The sequence below is a fragment of the Heterodontus francisci genome, chromosome 19, assembly GCF_036365525.1.
Source record: "Heterodontus francisci isolate sHetFra1 chromosome 19, sHetFra1.hap1, whole genome shotgun sequence".
Classification (NCBI taxonomy): domain Eukaryota; kingdom Metazoa; phylum Chordata; class Chondrichthyes; order Heterodontiformes; family Heterodontidae; genus Heterodontus; species Heterodontus francisci.
This window is the reverse complement of record NC_090389.1, coordinates 23301081-23325777: the sequence shown is the minus strand read 5'-3', so window position 1 is coordinate 23325777 and position 24697 is coordinate 23301081. Positions and strand designations below refer to the sequence as shown.

Genomic DNA, 24697 nt, shown 5'->3' with positions numbered 1-24697 from the left:
TTTAACTATAAAAGAACCATTTAAATCCGAGTCTTGGCTGGAAACTAAACAAACATTTGACAGAAGGGGACAAATGGACTGGAAAAGGAATAGCCTCCCCTTACCCTTTACGTACAAGGACTGATAAAAAAAAAGTTGGCATCATTGTGGAGATGCTCACCTGGTGTAGCATCTCGTTTTTGGAAAAATGGTAAGCAACTAACTTGGAGAGAATTCTTAAATTTTAAAAAGCAAAATGTTCCATATAAATCGGCAGTAACTCTGAAATTACACCAATCAAAAAAGTGAGTCAACATCTTAACCAACCAAGATAATTAGACATAAAATGTTCTTGGAAGAGTCAATCTGTTCTTGAATTTTTTTTCTGGCAGCAATGGGAAATCCTCCAAGATTACTAGACCACAGCTGATGCACTTCAGTACAAACAGTGGGTAGAGTATCAAGACATTCTTGAACTAGATCTCAAAGTTTATTGAAATGCAATGCAAACACTCCAATTAAAATACACACTAAGCAGATTTGCATTAACTGGAACCCTTTAGTCGAGAAAGTCACCAACTTCCACTCTGCCTTCAGCTTTACCAGTTATAGCAAATATTTCACTTTCAACAGATAGGAGTTGTATCAACAGGTCACAAGCAGTAATAAAATAATCTGACTCATACTTACAATAAAAATCTGCTTATAAACAAAAGTCTACTGATGGCTTTCTTGGAACATTCCAAAAGCAGCAACATATCCAGTCTCCAAATGAAACTTCCCATGAGTTTAGAAGGTTTAGGGATGATCTAATTAAGGCATTTAAGATGCAAGAGATTCCTTAGTGTAGATACAGAGAAACTATTTCCTCTGGTACTACATTAGATTTTTAAAATCGGAATTCAAATTCTCAGAACAAGAGGGGAGCATCTTCAGATTAGATGCAAGATAGGAGTGAAATCAGCCTGCATTTTTACACATAAAGCGTAGTGGAAATCTGGAACTCACTCCAATGAAAGGCTGTGGATACTGGGTCAAATGAAATTTTCAAGATGCAATCTGACTGATGTTTTTATTAGCTCAGGGGACCAAGGGATATGGAGCAAATGTGGGTGTAAATGGAGTTCAGGTACAGATCAGCTAGAATCGAACTGAATTGCAGAACAGGCTCCACAGACTGAGTGAAATAAAAACAAGAAATGCTGGAACCACTCAGCAGGTCTGGCAGCATTTGTGGAAAGAGAAGCAGAGTTCCCAGACTGAGTGTCCTGCTCAGATCTTCCCAAACTATCTCACATTGTTATGATCCCTGTGGAGACAACCAACAAACCAAATGAATTGAATCCACCAAGTGACCCCAATTTAGGAAACAAAAACCACACAGACAAGATTTCACTTTTATAATTTTTCCTTCAACACTCAAACAGAAATCAACATAAAATAAACATGAGCTAACAGTTAAATCATGGTCAATATATATCCATGAGGTGCTGTGGGCCATCAGCAGCAGCAGACCACAATATGTACCCTCATGGCCCAGCATATCCCCCACTCTACTGTTACCATCAAGCTGGGGGATTAACCCTGGTTCAATGAAGGGTGCAGGAGGCCATGCCAGGAGCAGCACCAGGCATACCCCAAAATGAGGTGTCAGCCTGGTGAAGCTACAACACAGACTACTTGCATGCCAAATAGTGTGAGCAGAATGTGATAGACAGAGCTAAGCAATCCCACAACGGATCAGATCTAAGCTCTGCCGTCCAGCCACATTCAGTCGGGAATGGTGATGGACAATTAAACAACTAACTGGAGGAAGTGGGTCCACAAATATCCCCATCCTCAACGATGAGGGAGCCCAGCACATCAGTGAAAAAGTGAAGTTTAGTTTAGAGATACAGCACTGAAACAGGCCCTTCAGCCCAGCGAGTCTGTGCCGACCAACAACCACCCATTTATACTAATCCTACACTAATCCCATATTCCTACCACATCCCCACCTGTCCCTATATTTCCCTACCACCTACCTACACTAGGGGCAATTTATAATGGCCAATTTACCTACCAACCTGCAAGTCTTTTGGCTTGTGGGAGGAAACCGGAGCACCTGGAGAAAACCCACGCAGACACAGGACGTTGAAGCATTTGCAACAATCTTCAGCCAGAAGTGCCAAGTTGATGATCCATCTTAGCCTCCTCCTGAAGTCCCCAGCATTACAACTGCCAGTCTTCAGCTACTTCGATTCACTTTGCGAGCTATCAAGAAACAACTGAAGGCACTGGATACTGCAAAAGCTATGGGCCCGGAAACATTCCAGCTATAGTACTGAAGACCTGTGCTCCAGAACTTGCCATGCCTCTAGCCAATCTGCTCCAGTACAGCTACAACACAGGCATCTACCCTGCAATGTGGAAAATTGCCCAGCTATGTCCAAAAAGCAGGACAAATCCAACCAGGCCAATTACCGCCCCATCAGTCTACTCTCAATCATCAGCAAAGTGATGGAAGGTGTCGTTGACAGTGCTATCAAGTGGCACTTGCTTAGCAATAACCTGCTCAGTGACGCTCAGTTTGGGTTCCGCCAGGGTCACTCAGCTCCTGACCTCATTACAGCCTTGGTTCAAACATGGACAAAAGAGCTGAACTCAAGAGGTGAGGAGAGAGTGACTACCCTTGACATCAAGGCAGCATTTGATTGAGTATGGCATCAAGGAGCCCTAGCAAAACTGGAGTCAATGGAAATCAGGCGGAAAACTCTCTGCCGGTTGGAGTCATACCTAACGCAAAGGAAGATGGCTGTGGTTGTTGGAGGTCAATCTCAGCTCCAGGACATCATTGCAAGAGCTCCTCAGGGTAGTGTCCTAGACCCAACCATCTTCAGCTACCTCATGAATGACCTTCCTTCATTCATAAGGTCAGAAGTGGGGATGCTCGCTGATGATTGCACAATGTTCAGCACCATTTACGACTCCTCAGATACTGAAGCAGCCCGTGTAGAAATGCAGCAAGACCTGGACAATATCCTGGCTTGGGCTGATAAGTGGCAAGTAACATTCGTGCCACACAAGTGCCAGACAATGACGATCTTCAATAAGAGAGGATGTAACCATCTCCCCTTGACATTCAATGGCATTACCATCACTGACTCACCCACTAACAGCCTGGAGGTTACCATTGATCAGAAACTGAACTGGAGTAGCCATATAAATACCGTGGCTACAAGAGCAGGTCAGAGGCTAGGAATCCTGCAGCAAGTAACTGACCTCCTAACTCCCCAAAGCATGTCCACCATCTACAAAGCACAAGTCAGGAGCGTGATGGAATACTCTCCACTTGCCTGGATGGGTGCAGCTCCAACAACACTCAAGAAGCTCGACACCATCCAGCATAAAGCAGCCTGCTTGACTGGCACCCCATCCACAAACATTCACTCCCTCCACCACCAATGCAGTGGCAGCAGTGTCGACCATCTACAAGATGCACTGCAGCAACTCACCAAGGCTCCTTCAGCAACACCTTCCAAACCCACGACCTCTACCACCTAGAAGGACAAGGGCAGCAGATGCATGGGAACACCACCACCTGCAGGTTCCCCTCCAAGCCACACACCATCCTGACTTGGAACTATATCGTCGTTCCTTCACGGTCACTGGGTCAAAATCCAGGAACACCCTTCCTAACAGCACTGTGGGTGTACCTACCCCACATGGACTGCAGCAGTTCAAGAAGGCAGTTCACCACCACCTTCTCAAGGGCAATTAGGTTTGGGCAATAAATGCTGTCCTAGCCAGCAACGCACACATCCCATGAACGAATAATAAAAGAAAATCTTAAACATCATACATTAGCTATCAGATGCAACAAGGATGTATCTCAATTCCTTTAGCAGTCCTATCAGAAGGACTACGCCAAACCATCACAAAGTCCTTCAGGTCTTTGAACTTTTCAAGTAGATCTCCAGATCCTGTCTGCCAAGATGCAAACGCTGGTTCTCCATGATACTGTCACTACCAAAACTCCACACCCTTCTGGAACTTGTATGGTTTCGCTCACAACAGTTCTCATGGTGTAGCTTCACTGGTCACGCCTTATATTAATCTTGAAGGCATTGAAAACAATTAGCAGCTTGTATTTTCCATGGTCCCAGAAAACATGTTACAATTCAAAGAGCTTATCTTGTTTAAAAACCTACCGCTCCCAGCTTGTTTCAGTTCAGCAGTTCTAGGAAACTTTTAAAAACAACCCCAGCTTTGCAACTGGTTTCCACCCTCCAGAATCCTTTTGTAAAACTGAAATCTAAACTCCAATCACAGGTCACTGGTAAAAGAATGGTTTTATTAACCTGGTTCTGACCTTCCAGAACATTGAAGTTTTTAATTTCATTTTCAAAGCACCCAACAGGTCAGCTGCACAGAATGTAGTCCGCACACGAGGGCGCCATCACAACATGATCTCATTTGTTATAGAGATCTCTATTTCTTTCCCCCTCTTACTTAACTGTAGGAAACAAATCTCTCCCATCAAAGCTGAACACAGACATTTTAGTCAAGCAAATCTTAGGAAACTATATCAGCAAGAGCCAACTACAAGTATAAGTACACATACAATGTGACTCAAGTTTATTGGGTGCAATGCCAATCTAATTCATGCAACAGTGAAGCACTTTTCATCATACCAAAAAAAGCTCTCTGCCAAGAGTTACCCACAATACTGCAAATCAATGCACTTTGGATAAACTGAGTGGAATTGTCTTGCATGTGTGTGGAGGTAGGGGAATTAGGGGAATGTTTCAAACTACTGGATTTTATAGTTCGAAGTCTAATTAAAGCCAGAGAAGTCCTGAAAAAAACTGCATCTAATACATTGATTACAGACAACTCTATATTTTAAAAAATCATCCTCTGAATGTGGGCGTCACTAGTATGGCCTGCATTCCTAGTTCGGCGGTGGTGTTGGTGGTGGGCCTTCTTCTTAAATTGCTGCAGTTGTAGTGGTTTGATACAATCGAGAGGTTTGCTTGGCCACCTCAGAGGGCACTTAACCATATTGGAGTCACATGCAGGCCAGAAGAGGTAAGAAGGGCAGGTTTCATTTCCGAAGAAGCATTAATGAGCCATGAATCCAACAGCGTCATGGCAACTTTGATTTTTGATACCAGCTTTTTGTCCCGAAGATTTTTAAAATCTTAATTCAAATTCTCAAACTGCCACGGGGCATTTGGAACTCTCATTTTACTGGATTAGTCGTCCAGGCCTCGTCAAGTAATATAACTTTGCCACTGAGATTTCTAGCTGAGTTATCATCTTCACACAGAACCATAGTCCGCTAACGAAGGATGAGAAATGAGGCCTATTAAAAGTGTCGTCAACTGTGGAGCCTGACCACACCTTGTGCAGTTCAGGGGATTTTTGACTATGATTTCAGCGTAAATGTCAGTGAATTTTGGATTAGTATTAGTTACAGGTAGGATATTCAAGTATGATATCTATTACTACCAGTTACATTTAGACCAGTGAGTTACTTTGTGCATATTGATGAGGGGAATTTGAGTGTTAGTCCCTCTTCCCAGCTCTCTTTTTTCCCCTGTTCTGGTCGTGGGAAGCCTCCTGGTTTTTGGAACTTCTCAACTGTTGACGTGAAAATAGTCAACTACAGGAGACCCAACCTTCAGAAGGTAAATGGATGGGCAATAAACGCTGGCCTAGCCAGTGAGGCCCACATCCCATAAACGAATAAAAAAGGAATAATATTTGTAGAAGTCATGAGATCCAATATCACATGATCAACTATCCAGGAATACCTCCAACCAGAACTGGCAATGCTAGTCACTAGCAGTGGTTCTTTCAGGCCAACCATGTTTATATATGGGATGTGTGTGTAATATTAAAGTTAGATTTGAAAGCTGCATACATTAAATAAATGTATACTGCTCAAATTCTTATGGATTTTTCACCTCTAAAAACATCCAAATGCTAATAACGTTTTCTCAATCTTTCTTCAATCATCTGTTTTCCAAGAGCTATTGGGTTCATGAGTACCACAGGAATATTAGAGATACCCTGGTCTGATTAGTTGCTAGTCACCATGTGCTTAGCACTGACCAATCAGATCAAATTCCAATCAAATCAAATTCCAATCAGATAACATTGAAGGCAGCATTGAGATATACTTCCCAGAATGGTGGTGAGAAGTATCTTGGTCTGTCACTGGATAGAAGTTCTTTCTGTGGTTGTTAGATCCAAGATTACAGGGATGGCCAAGACTATTATGGCTTTGCAACCAGGAAGAAAGAAGATAATTGCTGTAACTATTAGGTTAAAGCCGAAGGTCTGCCTTTATGTCTTTATAGGGATGGAGACAACATACAGATTGAATCCGAGAAAGACGTACAGAGATAGTGGGGGACATATGCAAGGAGGAGGGGCAGGTAAGAGAGAGAGAAAAGAAAGATAGAGTGGGGTGCAAGCAGAGGCACAATTATGGGATAACAGACATTTTCATTTATAATCAGTAATTGCAAGATATCAACTAATTATTTTGAAAATAGTTTCCCCACTTTCACCAAATCAGAAAACTCTAACCTACTTTCTGAATTCTCACATACAAGATTAGCCAAGGGGCAAACATCAGAGGAAGAATTAAAAGATGCAGGTTATCAACAGTAATCACTGGCATACTGTTTGTACGTTCGTATGTAAACTCAGTAAGCATTCATGAACAATGGTCACCAGCAATCTGCATTCCTAAGCAAAGTTATGCTGCACTGAACAGGAACAGAACTTCCAACAACTAAAAGCTGAGCTCTATGGAACACAACGTGCATCTAAAATGTCTGATCATCTTCAATACGTAAATCACTTGTCAGAAGAAAGTACATCATATTCTTTCACATGGAGAGCTTATACAGATGTTATTTAAACTCCTGCACATGCGCCATAACCATGTCTCCCATAGCCAACAGAACCTAGTGGAATTGATTGGTATAATGGCACAGTGCAATGCTATTGTACATTCGAGTGGTATGACAGGTTTACAGAGTCTCCTTGGGAAGGCAAATTTATTCAACAGTCCAACTCCCCCTCCGACATGCGTATATGGAGCCCATAACCTACAGCGTGTTCCGAAATATAAAATCTCAGTACAAGGTCCATGTTCATTGATCTGCTCCAAGCATATTTTCATACAACAAAGTAATAGTGAGAAGAAATACTTGATTTCATCTACATTTGAAGGAATTTGAAGGTCTACAATATGCATTTGTCCAGAGTAAGAATTTTCATCAGCAGCAATACTAACAGCCTTTCTTTGAGAACTAGAGGCATTAATTTAATTTAAGCAACAAACCTAACACTACAGTGGATACAATTCCACATACTGCAGCCCATTCTTTCGATCTAGGGACTTGAGAGGAATTGTCATGCACTGACAGTAGGATCTCAAATCCTATGGGAATGACCTGGCATTCCCAGGAATTGAAGATTCATCTTCAGGGTACTCCTATGAGAAACCTTAGACAAAAATCATCGGGGCATTAAAAAAAGTGTTTTGCTTTTAATTTTCTTTGAGCACTTTTGCTTTCGTTATAAAAATATTGAAGATAGGGAGAAAAAGCAATTTGACAGAGAGTCATAAATCATTCAATCAGGTCAAGAAGAGTCTGTTTGTTTCCCAATTGGCAATGGAAGATGGTGCACTGTGAGAATAGATATGTTGGGTGACCAATGGCAGGAGCATGGGGGCGGGGTGATTGGAGGCAGAGGGCGATGTAATAAAACCTCTAAGAAGATGTCCAACCAGAGTTCCAGCTGCAGGTCTTTGTAATACATCCATTCAAAGTTGTACACTTCAAAACCAGCCAATACATTCATCACCACCAAATTTAATGCCAAGGAGCATTTTTTGGCCCACTTCTCAAGTGAGGCCGTCAGCATTGCGACAACACTGGTTTACCTTTTGGAATGTTCTGCCCTATGAAACTGCTGCACTTTTAAAACATGGACTGACAGAATTTTCCCAAAAAGCTTGGAAAACAAATTATAAAAGTCACCTGTCATCATTCTGGCCAGGTACACAACTGGGAACAACAAGTGAATTTAAGAATAGTAATGATCTTGAAATTGATGACCTCTTTAGGTTGAGTCTCTGTGTTTGGGAGCAGGAATGCTCGAAGTAATTTCCAGAGGGAATTGTCAGAGTCGTGTAAAGAAAATATCAGGGGAGGGAAGGAAAAGGAATGGGTGTTAGGTTTACTGCCAAGAAAGAAATAATTTGCATTTAAACAACATATTTCATGACCTCAGGACGTCCCAAAGCATGTAACAGCTAATTGATTACTTTTGAAGTGTAGTCTGTTGTAATGCAGGAGACAGAGAGAGAAACTGTTCCCACTCGTGAAAGGATCAAGAATGAAAGGGCACAGATTTCAAGTATTTGGTGAGAGAAGCAAATACGACATAAGGAAAAACTTTTTCACACAGCAAGTGTTTAAGTTCTGGAATGCACTGCCTGAGTGTGTGGTGGAGATAGGTTCAATCGAAGAATTCAAAAAGGGAATTAGTCTGTTATATGAAAAGGAAGAATGTGCAAGGTTACAGGGAGAAGGCTGGGGAATGGAAATGAGTGAATTGCTCTCTGAGAGCTGGTGCAGACACGATGGGCCAAATGGCCTCCTTCTGCACTGTAACAATTCTGTGATTCTGTGACATGGCAGCCAATTTGTCCACAGCAAGCTCCCACAAACTGCAATATAACAATGACCAGATAATCTGAATTGGTGAAGTTGATTGAGGGATGAGCAATGGCCAGGACACCAGGGATAAATCCCCTACTGTTCTGTGAAATAAGGCCGTAGGATCTTTGGTTCCACCTGAAGGGACAGTTGTTTAATGGCTCATCTGAAATTCAGCTCCCTCAGACAATGCAGCATTCCTTCAGTACTGCACTGGAGGTATCAGCTTAGATTTTTCTGCTAGAGTCTTTGAGCAGAAATCCCTTTAAGTGTACCCTGTGAAAATGAAAGGCCTTGAGTCACGAACTCCAGGGTTACCGGCAGGAACTGGCACATTAATCAGTTCCATGGCTTCCAGAGGCAAGGACAATATACTTTGAGATGCATTCTACTTACATGTAATTTATTCAGCAGCACTGCATCTGTGGTAGTGTTGCCTCCAGGCTTAGCTGCTTTCCAGAACTGTTTTTGAGCAGAGTATCGGTTCATAGGACATAGTTTAAAGAGGCAGTCTGTAGAAAAACAAACAAAAATTATTTATAATCAAAAACTTACAATATAAAAAGTTTTAAATAAACAATTATTAAATGCCCCATCTATCCCACCATTCAAAAAGGGGAATTTCAATTTATTTCTCCTTCCTGCAGAAATACGTGCATACGAACATACGAAATGGGAGCAGGAGTAGGCCACTCAGCCCTTCGAGCCTGCTCCGCCATTCAGTAAATTCATGGCTGAACTGCTTACCCCACATTTCCACCTACCCCCAATAACCTTCCACCCCCTTGCTTATCAAGAATCTATCGACTTCTGCCTTAAAAATATTCAAAGACTCTGCTTCCACCACCTTTTGTGGAAGAGAATTCCAAAGACTCACAACCCTCAGAGAAAACAATTTCTCATCTGTGTTAAACGGGTGACTCCAAGTTCTAGATTCTCCCACAAAGGGAAACATCCTTTCAATATCCACCCTGTCAAGACCCCTCAGGATCTTAAATGTTTCAAGTCGCCTCTTACTCTTCGAAATTCCAGCGGATACAAGCCTAGCCTGTCCAATCTTGCTTCATAAAACAGACCGCCCATTCCAAGTATTAGTCTCGTAAACCTTCTCTGCACTGCTTCCAATATGTTACCAGCTACACTATGAGCTTTTATTTTCTGCAAAAACCTTTGATGCAGCACCTTATCAAATGCCTTCGGGAAATCTAAGTACAATATATCCACTGGGTTCCCCTTTATCCACAGCGCATGTAACTCCCTCAAAGAACTCCAATAAATTGGTTAAACATGATTTCCCCTTAACAAAACCATGTTGACTCTGCCTGATTAACTTTTCTAAATGTCCTGCTATAACGTTTTTAATAATAGCTTCTAACATTTTCCCTAAGACAGATGTTAAGCTAACTGGCCTGTAATTTCTTGCTTTCTGTCTCCCTCCCTTTTTGAAAAAGGAGTTACAGTAGCTATTTTTCAATCTAACGGAACCATCCCCGAATCTAGGGGATTTTGAAAAATTAAAACTAACGCATCAACTATCTCACTAGCCACTTCTTTTAACACCCTAGGATGAAGTCCATCAGAACCCAGGGACCTGTCAGCCTGCAGCTCCAACAATTTGTTCAATACCACTTCCCTTGTGATTGTAATTTTCTTGAGTTTCTCCCTCCCTTCCATTTCCTGACTTACAGCTAAAACTGGGATGTTACTTGTATCCTCAAGAGTGAAGACCGATGCAAAATATCTGTTTAATTCATCTGCCATCTCTTCATTATCTATTATTAATTCCCCATAATCACTTTCAATAGGACCAACGCTCACTTTGTTAACTCTTTTCTTTTTAAAATACCTATAGAAACTCTTGCTATCTGTCTTTATATTTCTAGCTAGCTACCTCTCATGCTCTAATTTTATCTCATCAATCTTTCAGGCATTCTTTGCTGTTTTTTATATTCTGTCCAATCTTCTGACCTGCCTCCCATCTTTGCACAAATAAGTTTGATACTATCTTTAACTGTTTTAGTTCACCACGGATGGCGGGTCCCACCCTTGGAATTTTTTCTTTCTCGTTGAAATGCATCTATTCTGCGTATTCTGAAATATCCCATTAAATGTCTCCCACTGCATCTCTATTGACCTATCCCTTAACCTGATTTGCCCTGTTCACTTTAGTTAGCTCTGCTTTCATGCCCTCATAATTGCCCTTATTTAAGTTTAAAATATTAGCCTTCGACCCTCAAACTGAACGTAAAATTCAATCACATTATGATCGCTGCTACCTAGGGGTGCCTTAACTATGAGGTCATTAATTAATCCTATCTCGTTGCACAATACCAGGTCTAGTATAGTCTGCTCTCTGGTTGGCTCCAGAACGTATTGTTCCAAGAAATTATCCCGAAAACATTCTATGGACTCATCTGGACTACCCCTGCCCATCTGATTTTTCCAGTCTATATGTCGGTTAAAACCCCCCTAATTATTGCTGTACCTTTCTGAAAAGCTGCCATTATTTCTTCCTTTATACACCGTCCTACAGTATGGTGGCCTGTACACTACTCCCACACCTGACTTCTTGCCTTTATGATTTCTCATCTCTGCCCAAACTGCTTCTACATCCAGGTCTCCTGAACTAAGGTCATCCCTCTCTATTGCGCTAATACCATCATTAATTAACAGAGCTATCCACCCACACCTTTTCCTAGCTTCCTGTTCTTCCTAAACGCCACGTATCCTTCAATATTCAGGTCCCAATCTATCTCATCCTGCAGCCACGTCTCTGTGATGGTTATCAGATCGTACTTATTTATTTCTATTTGCTCTCGCAGTTCATCTGCTTTGTTGCGAATACTACATGCATTCAGATACTGAGCCTTTAGTTTTGTCCTTTTATTATTTTTGTAACCTCTAGCCTTATCTGTTGATTTACTCTTACATTTGTACACTCTGGCCCTCCCTGTCACAGCCTGTTTATCATTTCCCATATTAATAGCTTCCTCTCTTGCCTTGTCTCGACTCCTTGATTTACCATATCTTCCCAAATTTGATGTCTTGACCCCACTACTCAGTTTAAGACCCTCTCTACTTCCCTAGTTATGCGGCTCGCCAGAACACCAGCCCCAGCACGGTTCAGGTGTAGACCTTCCTAACGGTACAGTCACCACTTTCCCCACTACTGATGCCAGTGCCCCACGAACCAGAACCCACTTCTCCCATACCAATCTTTCAGCCATACATTAATTTCTCTAATCTCATTTTCCCTATGCCAATTTGCACATGCTCAGGTAATAATCCAGAGATTACCTTTGAGGTTCTGCTTCTTAATTTGGTGCCTAGTTCTTCATACTGACTATGGAGAACCTCTTTCATTGTCCTGCCTATGTCACAGATACCTACATGGACCAAAACGACTGGATCCTCCCCCTCACACTCCAAGTTCCTCCCCAGCCCTGAACAGATGTCTTCAGCACCCACTCACTACTACTGTTTACTGGTCAGAAACCAGCACACCATTCATTTGAGGCAGAGCACTGGGAGTCCAGCAGTGCATCTGACCTGTGTTATGCCTTGATGGGAGATGAGTGCAAAAAATATTTATGGTTTTGATACCCAATACCTTGAGAAGTGCAAAAAGTTTTAGATTCCCATTTTTGCCTCAATTTACATTTTCACCATACAAAAGGGTGCAGTGTTGATGGACATTTCCTATTAAAAGGGTTTGCTGAATGCCGCTTCCCTTGTCAATATTTATGGAAGCTCATTAACCTACTTCAGTCCGATGGAAAAGGTTCTCCTCATGACCGGGAAAAAAATTCATTTTGGACTACATGCAAACTAAGAGTAAAATAGCCTTTCATCAAACTCCCATCCCCTCACACCCTGCTACTCTCATACAGCCTCAACTCAACTTGTGAAAGGAAGCTTCATTTCACATTTCACACAACTACCCAAATGCAAACAAAGGTTACTGGTCTCGGCTGATGCTCGCTCAAACTTTTTTTTTGAAAAAAAGGTTGGCGACACTGACAAGGCCACATTTATTGGCCATCACTCATTTCCCTGTGAAGGTGGTGATGGGTCTACTCTTAAACCGCTTTCCTTGTGGCGACAGTGCACCCACGGTGATGATGTTACATAGGAAATACCAGGATATTCGCATAGCAATGTACAAGGACTGCGATACATATCCAAGTCAGGATGATTTGTGACCTGGAGGGGGACTTGGAGGTGATGGTGTTCCCACGAGATTATAGCTCGTCTTCTCGGTTACAGAGATTGCAGGGGAGTGAAATCTCACCCAAGTATGCTTGGTGATTTGTTGCATTGTTTCATGTTGATGGAGGGAGTGAATCTCGAGTCCAGTCACAGGAATGTCCAAACAAGTTGCTCTGATCTAGGTGGTGTGAGCTCCTCAAGTATGGTCTTGGTCACACCCATCCGGGCAAGTGGCATTTCATCACAGCCCTTCTCGAGTCTTATGGAAGGTGGAGAAGCTTTGAGGAGCCAGGTGGTGAACAATTCATCACAGATGACTCAGCCTCCATCTTGCTCCAGTCGCCACAGTGATGATAACGGCTCATTAGTGAAGCTTCTGGTCATTTCCAAGTTACTGTTGTTGGAGATGGGGAGAACACACTCAGTGAAGGTAGAGTCATTGAAAGAAGTGAACTGGATTTCTCTCATTTGAAATGGTGATTGCCCAGTACTCGGTTGGCATGAAAGTTAGCTGTCCCTTGTGAACTCAAGCCTGGATATTGTCCAGATCCTGCTATTGGTTGGATGGACACCATTATAGTGGAGCATTGTCAACAGAGCTGTACACTGCAGAATCATCAGTGCTGCGTGCTTCCAGCATTTTCAGCTTTTACTTCAGACTAGCATTTGTAGTTTTTTATGGATCCTTTATCATCTTTTCTGTCTTTAAAAAGACGCTTCTATTTATTTAACATTATTGCCCAAATCCCATCAATTTTATGTTCACAGTTTTTCCTCATCAAGATGGTGAGAATGGCCCCATTTCATAATCCCTTCACACCATCATAGCCAGTTTCAGTAATCTCCAAGTCCACTTATTTAATACTGAGAATAGTAAATACTATTCAGTTTTCACCTTTGAAGTCAAGACTGTTCCTTTCTATTATCAACTCTCCCAATTAATTTAACCCAGATGTGTAGCCCATTACTGATTTTGCTGAAACTTGGGCTTTCATTCAGCATAGATTTTTTTAGATTTAGAGATACAGCACTGAAACAGGCCCTTCGGCCCACCGAGTCTGTGCCGACCATTAACCACCCATTTATACCATTCCTACACTAATCCCATATTCCTACCACATCCTCACCTGTCCCTATATTCCCCTACCACCTACCTATACTAGTGACAATTTATAATGGCCAATTTACCTATCAACCTGCAAGTCTTTTGGCTGTGGGAGGAAACCGGAGCACCCGAAGGAAACCCACGCAGACACAGGGAGAACTTGCAAACTCCACACAGGCAGTACCCAGAATTGAACCCGGGTCGCTGGAGCTGTGAGGCTGCGGTGCTAACCACTGCGCCGCCTAGAGTACAACAAAAACACAAAACCAACTGTCCATCATGTAAGATCCTCACAGTTTCAGCTCTCGTGGCAGTCTGGCAAGAGGCAAGTCAGCTGCAAATCTTCTGAGCATCCAGCTAATGTAATTTCAAGCCTTCCATCACAAGTTACAACATGTAATTTGATTCTTCTTGGGGTTTGAGTGGGAGGACGAGGAGATTGGTGAGTAACTAGAGGTTTCTGAATGGTTGATTCATGCTTGCAGTGCACTGCGACCCACGTCAATTGTTGTTAATTGTTTTAATCAGGGTGGGGGGGCAAGGAGCTAATGAGCAATTGCTTTTAATAACCGGCAGCCTGCGTCACTTCATTGATAAATCCTTCACTCAGTCTCTGTCCATCAGCCACTGAAACTCCATTGCCAGTGAAGAAATCTTCCAACACAAAGATAATGAAGCAAATTTCAAGCAACAGAAAAGGTCACCCTCACTGGCCAGACTCCTAAACCAATAAAAATCGGGCAGCAAGATTATATAAATATATGTGTAAAGAGTGGGGGAAAGGTGAGATAGCCACAACTGGGGTAACAAATATTTAAACAACATTTCATCATCAGGATAGCACCCACAAAGCAGTTTATTGCCACAACTCAGGGATTATCTACATTCTCCTTCCCCAAAAGATAGCCAAAGGGAAGTCCACAAGAATTGTTGCTTTTATACTGCCAATATTTTAAGCACAGAACCTTACAGCAAATAAGGTAGCCATTCAGCCCATCGTACCTCTGCCAGTTCCTTGAAAGACCTATCCAATTAGTCCCAGTCCACGTGCTCTTTCTAAACAGCCCTGCAAACTTTTCCTTTTCAAGTAGCTACCTAAATTCCTTTTGAAAGTTACTACTGAATTTGCTACCACCACCACCATTTCAGGCAGTGCATTCCTGATCATAACAACTTGCTGTGTTTAAAAGAAAAAACAAAATCTCATCTCCGCTCTGGCTCTTTTGGTTTTCGGATTCCAGAAGACCTGCATGGAACAGTTGGTTCCCAGCATTAAAAGTGCAAAATCCAGCTCCCTTAACCTGGTGACGGACTCTTGAAATATTGGATATATAAGTCCATTACTGGAACAAGGGCAGTCAGATTTAGCAAGTGCTCATTGGAATCCAAACTAAAATAGGCACAATTACAAAAATAGCTAATTTATTATGTCGGGTTTCAGTTCTATGACTCAATAGAGAAGTGGAGTTAATTTTATTTTATGCATGGAGTTCAGATGGTGTATAAAACTTTTTTTTGGTCAGTTGCTATCAGATACATGCATAAACCCATCACTGCACTTAAGTACCTCCCAAACAAGCCATTGCAACAGCCACATAGGTAGATTTGTTTACCTTCTGTAGCATGCACATTCTCTCACCGTCAAGACAAACCCCACTTGCCTAAGTCCAGAAAGTTTAGATAGACGTTGGCAACAGCCAAGGTTTAGTCATCTCAGGCATGTACAGGGCTACTGCTAGGGTTCAACCAGCATAATACATTGGCAAGATTCCATAACGTGCCCAGCCAGGACTTTTCCAGCTGTTGGGGCATTGCAGCTTACAGCATTTTCCGAAGCGGAGTGAAAAAGTCCCATTGTCCGGTTACAGTGACACTGCTCCTCCAGGTCCCAATAATGGGTCAGGTTGGCTGCTCAAGCAATAAAACTGCCCTAAAGTACTGCCAACCTTCTTGACTATAGTTTTACTATTTATTCATTCATGCAATGTGGTCATCATGCAAGGCCAGTATTTATTGCCCATCCCAGTTTGTCCTGCAAAAGATGGTGGTGGTGAGCTGTCTTCTTGAACTGCTACAAACCATGTGGTGAAGGTACTTCCACAATGCTTTAAGGTAAAGAGTTCCAGGATTTTGACCCACATAGCCCCACAACGCTCCAAGATATCCACGCTCCTCTAATTCTGGCCCCTTGAGCATCCCTGATTTTAACTGTTCCACCATTAGTAGCCGTGCCAGCAGCTGCCTAGGCAGTATGCTCTGGAATTCCCTTCCTTAACCCCTCTGCTGCTCTCTCCTCTCTTTCCTCCTTTAAGATACTCCTTAAAACCAACTCTGACTAAGTTTGTGGGCATCTGCCTTAATATCACCTTATGTGGTTCATAGTCAAATTTTGCTTTCTAATGTCCCTGTGAAGAATCTTGGAAAGTTATTATATAGACCACTATATAAATATAAGTTGCTGTTGTAAAAACCCAACTGATTCCGATTGACTTCAATTTTGTTGCCATCTTTGGTCAAATGCTGCCTTGATATGAAGAGTAGTCACTCTCACCTCTGGAATTCAGCTTTTTTGTCCATGTTTGTACCAAGTCTGCAATGAGTTCTGCAGCCAAGTCATCCTGGTGGAGTCCAAACTGAGCATCAGTGGCCAGCTAATTGGTGAGTAAGTATCACTTGACAGCATTATGGACAACAACATTCCAACACTTTGCTGATGATATAGAGTAGGCCTATAGGGCGGTAATTGCCTGGACTGGATTGGTCTTGTTTTTTGTGGACAGGACGGCTCTCCCAATTTTGCCACAAGTCCCCAGATGTCAACGAGGAAGACTTTGCATAGTTAACTGGGCTGGGTGTGCCTTTGTTGTGTTTGAATCCAATGGCTAGATTGATGCCAGGTGGTCTGTCCAGTTTTATTATGCTTCTTTGCAGCAATTTTATACAACTGAATGAAATGGCCTAGCAAGCCAGAGGGCAGTTCAGAATCAAACACATTGCTATGGGTCTAGAGACCAGACAAGGACAGCAGATTTCCTTCCATAAAGGACATTAGTGAACGAGATGGGTATTTACGACAATCTGAGATACTTATGGTCACCATCACTGATAATAGCTTTAATTGTAGATGTATTTAATTAATTAAATTGATATCCACCAAATGCCATACTGGGATTTGAACTCATGTCTGTGGAACATTACTTCAGGCTTGTGGATTACTACCCAGTATCAGCTTAGAGACAACTATTTTGTCTTTGGAGTTATGAAAGGTAAAATCTTTTATTGATTTCTAGTTTGTTGGTGAAACTCAATTAGTAACTGGAGAATGAATGAAGATGAATTTCATTGATTTTTCCTTTCAAGGACATCGACAATAATTTGTATTTATATGGCAATAACAGGGCAGGAGCATTAGAGGGGTTTGAAGGTCAGCATTTTAAATTTAATGCAGTGAAGTATGGGAAATCAACGCAAATCAACAAGAGGGACTTGGCCTAGGTTAGGATATGGACAGTAGGTCAGAGTTCATGGAGAGCGAAGAATGTGAAGCCAACAAATGGGGTAGTCATTAGATGACGGCAAAGACTCATTTAAAGGAGTCAACTGCAGAGGAGCTAAAGGTAGGAGTGGAGGTTGGAAATGCTACAGCAGGGGAAGCAAATGTTGGACAGAAGGTCGGGTTTGGAACTTTGCTTGGGGTTGAACAGGACATCAATACTAACTGCCTGGTTCAGCACGAGACAGTGGTTAAGGAGGGAGAGGGAATTGAAGAGGGCCCAAAGACAATGAGGGTCCTAACCTAACCCGCCAGGTGGGAAACTGACAGATCAGGTCAAGCTCCAGTTTTACACCCCATCTGATTTTGCTATCTATGATGGGGCTGTAAAACATGTATTTGACCTGATCCCTTCAGTTGTCCACCAGGAGGGTTAGTTTAAAATGGCATGCAATGGCTTCAGTCTTCCTGAATTTGAGCTGAAGTTATCTGCCAAGGCATGGTGGCACACCAACAATCTGATAGAGCAGAGGCCGAGGAGGAGAGGCCAAGGAGGAATTGAGGGGGGTACTGGAAGGGTTATCAAGAGATAGAGCTGGGCGTCAGTGTGTATATGGAAATTAACCCAGTGTCTGTGGGTAATACAGCTGCGGGGCAGCAGGTAGATACAGACAAGGATGGGACAAAGGGCAGATGCTTAAAGGACTCGAGCGGCAACAATTTGGAGGGGGAAGAGAAGCCATTGCTGGAGATGCACTGGATATATTCAGATGGACAGGAACAGATCCAATGAGGGCAGTCTCAAAGTCCTGGATGGTATGTTCAACTGTGCCAAACACTGCAGAAAGGTTGCGGAGGATGAAGAGGGATAAAGCATCAGAATCACATATGATGTCAATCATGGCTGAGGCCATTTCAATGCTGTGAAGAGGGTGAAAGCTGGACTGGAAGATCTGACACCAGGGAATTGTGTGAGAAAAACAGTTCTCTGTAAAAGCAGGGCTGCCTACCTGTTGATTTTTTAGGTCCACTTACTTATGAAAACAGTTAAAATTGTACTGATGCAATACAACACAAAATGGAAAACTGTTGACTGCAATACTGTTACCATTACATTTTTCACCATATCCCATCCCCTCTTTATTTTACAGCATTAACACCAACATTTTCCCCAGCATGAACAACAGTGCTGCAAGATATCCAGCATACATATACATGGAAATGAGCTTCCAAGGCTCTTTCCAAGTTCCTCTAATGGGAAGTAAAGTGGCTAAGGGCTTCACCCGCCATGGACCTCTACAGGTTTCCTGCAGAGAGGGTAGGTGTTTGTCGCAAAAGACAAGTTACAACAGTGAGACAAGCTCTCCTTCACCAATGGCATTATAGAAATTGCTGCACCACAAAAATCAGAAGCCTCCGTATAGTGCAAAACCACTTTGACTGGACCAGTTCCTCAATATGAGGGATGGAATGATGCATATTATTAACCTGGCTTTTTCAGGATGTAGCCTTTAATGGGAGGCGTCACTTTGTATTCTTGACAGAACAAAGTGTCAAATTAAACTCATCCTGGGACAATTACATTTGTAAAGTCTCATAGCACAATTTGCATTTTATATATTTGTTTAATGCATGAAAAGCTGTGCGTTTCAAATCATCCTGACTGAGCAACAGGCACTGAGGATTGCTGCCAGAGTACCAGCCTTTATAATTCTGCAGTGGATCCTGCAATGATACCCAACTGAAACTGCGCTGCTTCATACACAAGGTGACTTTATCACTCTGGAGTGTAAGAGGGATGGCAAAGGAACATGATTGCTGTCAATATAAACAATTCAAGATCTCCTGCTAACTGTCTCCACCTCTGCCTCTCCCCACCACCCCTTCACCCCAACCTCAACACCATCATGGAAGCTTTTGGAGCAGAGAAAGATGGAGGTTGGGAGGATGAAGGTATGGGGAAGGGAGGAGGGCAGAAGAGGAGAGAGCAGCAGGACAGCTTGAGACTCTCAACATAGCAGTGCCTGTGTGTTTCTTTGGCCACCTGCACCAGTGGTATCAGATGTGCCTCTGTTAAAAGTGACAATAAGAATGCAAGGCACAGACTTGTGGCTTTCATTGTTACAAACACATTTAGAGGTGTTAAAAGGCAAAAAAATCACCAAAGTTCTGCTGCAGCTAGTTGCAACAACTGAGTGTATGTGTGTGCATAGCTTGGGCATAATTGGCCTCAAACTAAAAGGGAAAATTTTCCAAAGTTCTTGGCTCTGACTTTTATTCAGTCACCACTGCCTGACCTGTGTTACATGAGCAAGGCCTGTCCCACAACCCCAAGTCCTTCACTCGTCCTTTGTGTTTTATGAACTTTACTGTGCCAAATTAAATGCAGTTTCAAATTATGGGGCCACTATGGTGCTATTTAGCCAATATGATCCATTCTATTGTCGTGATTCAGTTCAAATATACTGAAAAACATATGGCCCTTGTCTCAACTTGGAAAGTTGCCATCCACTCAGTTTGGGGGGGGGGATGGCTGGGGGGAGTGGAGGAAAGTTTGATCCAGACTAACAAATTTATTTATTTCTTTGGGAAAAGAAGGGACAGGAATAAAAAGTGAACAAGCAGGCAAGGGGTAGCTGGTGCTTTTTAAGGGGCTGTGGGGGAGAGGGAGCCTTTGGAGGTAGTAACTGCTCTGGCTAGTTTACTTAGTTTTAACATTAACAGTTATCACAGAGAGATAGCAGGGAACACAGGACGAAAGGTTGGTGCTGTTGGTGGGGGGGGGGGAGGTGGGGAGGGAGGCTATTTTGTGTGTAGCAATGGGTATAATGTGGCAAAGTGTAAGCTTGTCCACTTTGACTGGAAAAATAGAAAAGCAACATATTAAACGGAGAGAGATTGCCGAACTCGGAGATACAGTCGGACCAGAGTGTCCCAGTACACAAAAGCTTAGTTTTATATTACAGCAAGTGATTAAAAAGGCAAATGTAATGTTGTTGTTTATTTCAAAGGGAATGGAATATAAAAACGGAGATGTTTTGTTAGTTGTGCAGGACATTGGTGGCACCACATCTAGAATAGCGTGTACAGTTTTGGTCTCCTTACTCAAGAAGATATATAATTGTCGGAAGCAGTTCAGAGTAGGTTCACTCGATAGATTCCTGGGATGAAACGTTTATCATGTTGGGTCTGTATTCAGTGGAGTTTAGAAGGACGAGAGGTGATCTTATTGAAACATGCAAGATCCTGAGGGGACTTGACAAGTTGGAATTTGAAAAGATGTTCCCCTTGTGGGAGGGACTAAAACTAGGGGGGCACAGTTTAAAAGTAGGGGTAGGATTGTGAGTCTGTGGAACTCTCTTCCCCAGAGTGTGGTGGAGGCAGGGTCATTGAATGTTTTAAGGCAGAGGTAGACAGATTCTTGACAAACAAAGAAATCAAAGGGTATCAGGGGAGACAGGAAGGTGGAGTTGAATCCAAAAACAGATCAGCCATGATCTTATAGAATGGTGGAGCAGGCTCGAGGGGCTGAATAGCCGACTCTTGCTCCTAGCTTGTGTGTTTGTATGGTCATAAATGTAAAGACAGACTTAGCTCTGATGGTCTCCACAGCTGAACAGCCTGCCAGTATTCACTGCCCAGGTACAAGTGTGTGATTACTTCAGGTAACGTGTTGTTGGTACCCCTACACAAAAATGTATCCAGTAGGAATTGCTCCTTTCAGGAGTTTATTTTATTTATTTATTTAGAGATACAGCACTGAAACAGGCCCTTCGGCCCAGCGAGTCTGTGCTGACCAACAACCACCTATTTATATTAATCCTACATTAATCCCATATTCCCTACCACATCCCCACCATTCGCCTCCCAGCTGCACTAGGGGCAATTTACCTATCAACCTGCAAGTCTTTGGCTGTGGGAGGAAACCAGAGCACCCGGTGGAAACCCACGCGGTCACAGGGAGAACTTGCAAACTCCGCACAGGTAGTACCCAGAACTGAACCCGAGTCGCTGGAGCTGTGAGGCTGTGGTGCTAACCACCGCGCCACTATGCAGGGAGTACAGGGAGAAAGTGGAGGAGAGGTTGAAGAAAACAGAAGTTTAAAAAAAATACCAGTGGAAGGGAATTTTTGAATGTACAGCTGAAATTATGATGCTGTCAATTTATCATAGCAATGAATTTTTTTGCCTGCGATTTTTAACTGAGGTAGTAATCACAAGTTAACACTTTGTTAAATTAACAAGCAAAGGAAAATGAAAGATTTGAATTTATATAGTGCTTTTCATGACATCTCAAGGTGTTTTACAGCTAAGGTAGAGTACTTTTTTGAAGTGTAGTCACTGTTGTAATGCAGGAAATGCAGCAGCCATTTGTGCACAGCAAACACTCACAAATAGCAATGTGATAATGGCCAGATAATCTGTTTTAATGAGGCTGATGATGGGATAAATATTGGCCAGGACACTGGGATAGGATAACTCCCCTGTTCTTCTTTGAAATAGTGCCATGGGATCTTTTAAATCCACCCGAGCAGGCAGATGGGACCTCGGTTTAATGTCTCATCCATACTGCACTGGAGTGTCAGCATTGATTTTTGTGCTCAAGCCCTGGAGTGGGACTTGAACCTGGAACCTTGTGACTCAGAGGAAAGACCACAACCAACTGAGCCATGGCTGACAATGGTTTTCATATCAAGAGATGTTCATACTTAAATATCTATCTAACTTCAAAATATAGTTTTATTCTTCAACACTGCACCTTCTTTTGTTCTGTCTGCACTCACACTGGAGGTTGGCAATATTTATTCCACTTTTTAGCTCTTCCAACTCATGACAAAGATTCTGTATTTCATATCCTACTCAATACCCGCTAGATTAACAACATTTTGGTCTGATCATGTTTTCAACCAACATCCATCACACACTTTCCAACAGGATCCCACTTATACATTATGTTCGTTCCCTAGCCAGTGACCTAGAGACTAAGTTTGCATCAGCTGTGGCTCAGTTGATGGCACTCTCACCTCTGAGTTGGAAGGTTTTGACTTCAAGTCCCACTTCAGAGACTTGAGCATATAATCTAGGATGACACTCCAGTGCAGCACTGAGGGAATGCTGTACTGTCGAAGGTGCCATCTTTCAAGCGAGATGTTAAACTGAGGCTCTGTCTGCCCTCTCAGGTGGATATACACATTTCCACTGCACTATTTCAATGAAGAGCAGGAGGGCCAACAGTGCAGCCAAAAAGGGCCTCAGTTTAACATCTCACCTCAAGGATGGCACCTCGCAAAATGGGCACTCCCTGAAAAATGCATTAGTATAGATCATGTTCTCAAGTTCTAGAGTGGGACGTCATAGCCTTTGAACTCTGAGGCTAAGGAAATACCAATTGAGCTTGCTGACACATTGCTACCAGGAAACAAAGCTACCCCAGCATTACCACAATCAATGGAATCTCTTTCAAAGCAATGGGTCCTATAGCTTCAATAAAGCTATTTTCCTGTATTATCTTCACCCCCGACATGGCTAGTGCCTGGCCTCCATTTGGCAATTGGCTGGGGCTCACCCTGTGGAGAAGCCAGAGCACAGACCAGAGTCTGATAATCATTGTGTTCTAATAACCATTTGTACTTGTGGTTATAGCTAGCTGGAGATTTTTTTCCCCCCCATTTTCAAACGTTCTTGAATCTTTCAAAGAGCAGCCAAACAAGAGAAATGTAATTGCTACAATGTGCTTACCACCATTATGTGGCCATATAGTGTTCAATTAACAACATGTAAGTACCACACATATCAATCATTTCAGGCTCCCGATAGCACTCCTTGAACAAGGCAGTGTTTGAAATTAAGGACCATGACAAAAAGTTAGTTTTTAAAAAATTACATTTACATGGCACCTTTTACGACCTCCGAACTTTCCAAAGTACTTTACAGCCAATTGCGCACTTTGAAGTGTAGAATATGTTGCAATGTCAGGAAACATGGAAGCATGTACTTGTTACAAAGGTGTATGAGGTTCAGATGAGAAACCATGCTGGACAGGCCTGGACTCATCAGCACCCGAGGGAACAGGAGGGAGGAAGGGATGGAATGGGCAATTGGTTAGTTCCACTGTATATTTGGCAAAACTTACAGGAATTAGGAGCTGTTTTCAATCTGTCAATATTTCAAGTATCGAGGAGCTAGCTAAAAGTAGAATAAGTGAAGACAGACTTGTTCCCAGCACCAGGACACTGTGGCATATTTGCCACAGTCTACTTTCGATTGGCACCATCCAACTTAACTCACCTTCTGAGGTGCTCAAAGGCTTTGTGGCCAGTATAATAACTCAGCTGCCTGTCCCCAAAATGATGGAAAAGATTTGAATTAGTCTGAAGTAGTTTCAAATGTGCACTTCCAGTTCTGGTTATGGTGTGGTACTATTGAGAGATCAGGTGTTGGCACTTGAAAACCACCAGTAAAACCAATTGAGCAAATCAGGATTGACCGCCTGTGGGAATTCTCACTGGTAGTATTAGTACATTGAAATGATGTGCATGTCACGTTTGTGCATGCAGCATTTTAGGGGAAGCTTTATTGTAAGGGATCATTTGTTGCTTCTGGACATCGTTCTATGGACTTTTGCTGCCTTTGTTTCACGCAACTTTGCTGCACTGCAGAAAGTTCCAGCAGGGAGCATAAAGTTTAAGTGGCCAGTCTCTATGCCAGATCTCAGCAGGTCTGGTAGCATCTGTGGACAGAGAAGCAGAGTTAACGGCTCAGGTCAGTGACCTTTCATCAGAACTGGCAAAGGTTAGAAATGTAATCGGTTTTATTTACTGTTTTTATTTCAGATTTCCAGCATCTGCAGTATTTTGCTTTTATTTATATCTATGGCAGGTCTGCTCTTCACGATCCAGTACAGTTTCCAGAGAATTGTTATCAGGTCCTTTTGAGGTAACTGGACAGTCCCGCAAGATTTGAAAGTATCTTGCTTACAAATCCATGTACCAGAATGCTCTTCTCACACAAGAAATTCTCTATGCTCGTAACAGAAACCAAGCTAGCAAACAAGTCAGATTTTATCCAACTCTCCTCAGTTTGTCACAAAGCCACAGGAAGTTATATCTAAAATTTCACCATCAGCTGTAGGGTCTCAAAGTTACTGCAGAGAAGATACAAATTCCTCTTGGGGGAAGAAAAATC

General features: G+C 42.5%; 1 protein-coding gene across 4 annotated transcripts in view; it reads right to left on the bottom strand.

The window, feature by feature from the left end:
• itpr1b (inositol 1,4,5-trisphosphate receptor, type 1b) overlaps positions 1-24697 on the bottom strand; it is a 556093-nt gene that overhangs the window by 409493 nt on the left and 121903 nt on the right. For all 4 annotated transcript variants that reach the window (XR_010976943.1, XM_068051457.1, XM_068051458.1 and 1 more), the window contains exon 4: positions 9102-9217. Coding sequence is in view for 3 of the 4 variants with exons in the window: in XM_068051457.1 (XP_067907558.1) it covers positions 9102-9217 (116 nt within the window). In the remaining variant the exon portion in view is untranslated. The remainder of the gene's footprint in view (positions 1-9101; positions 9218-24697) is intronic.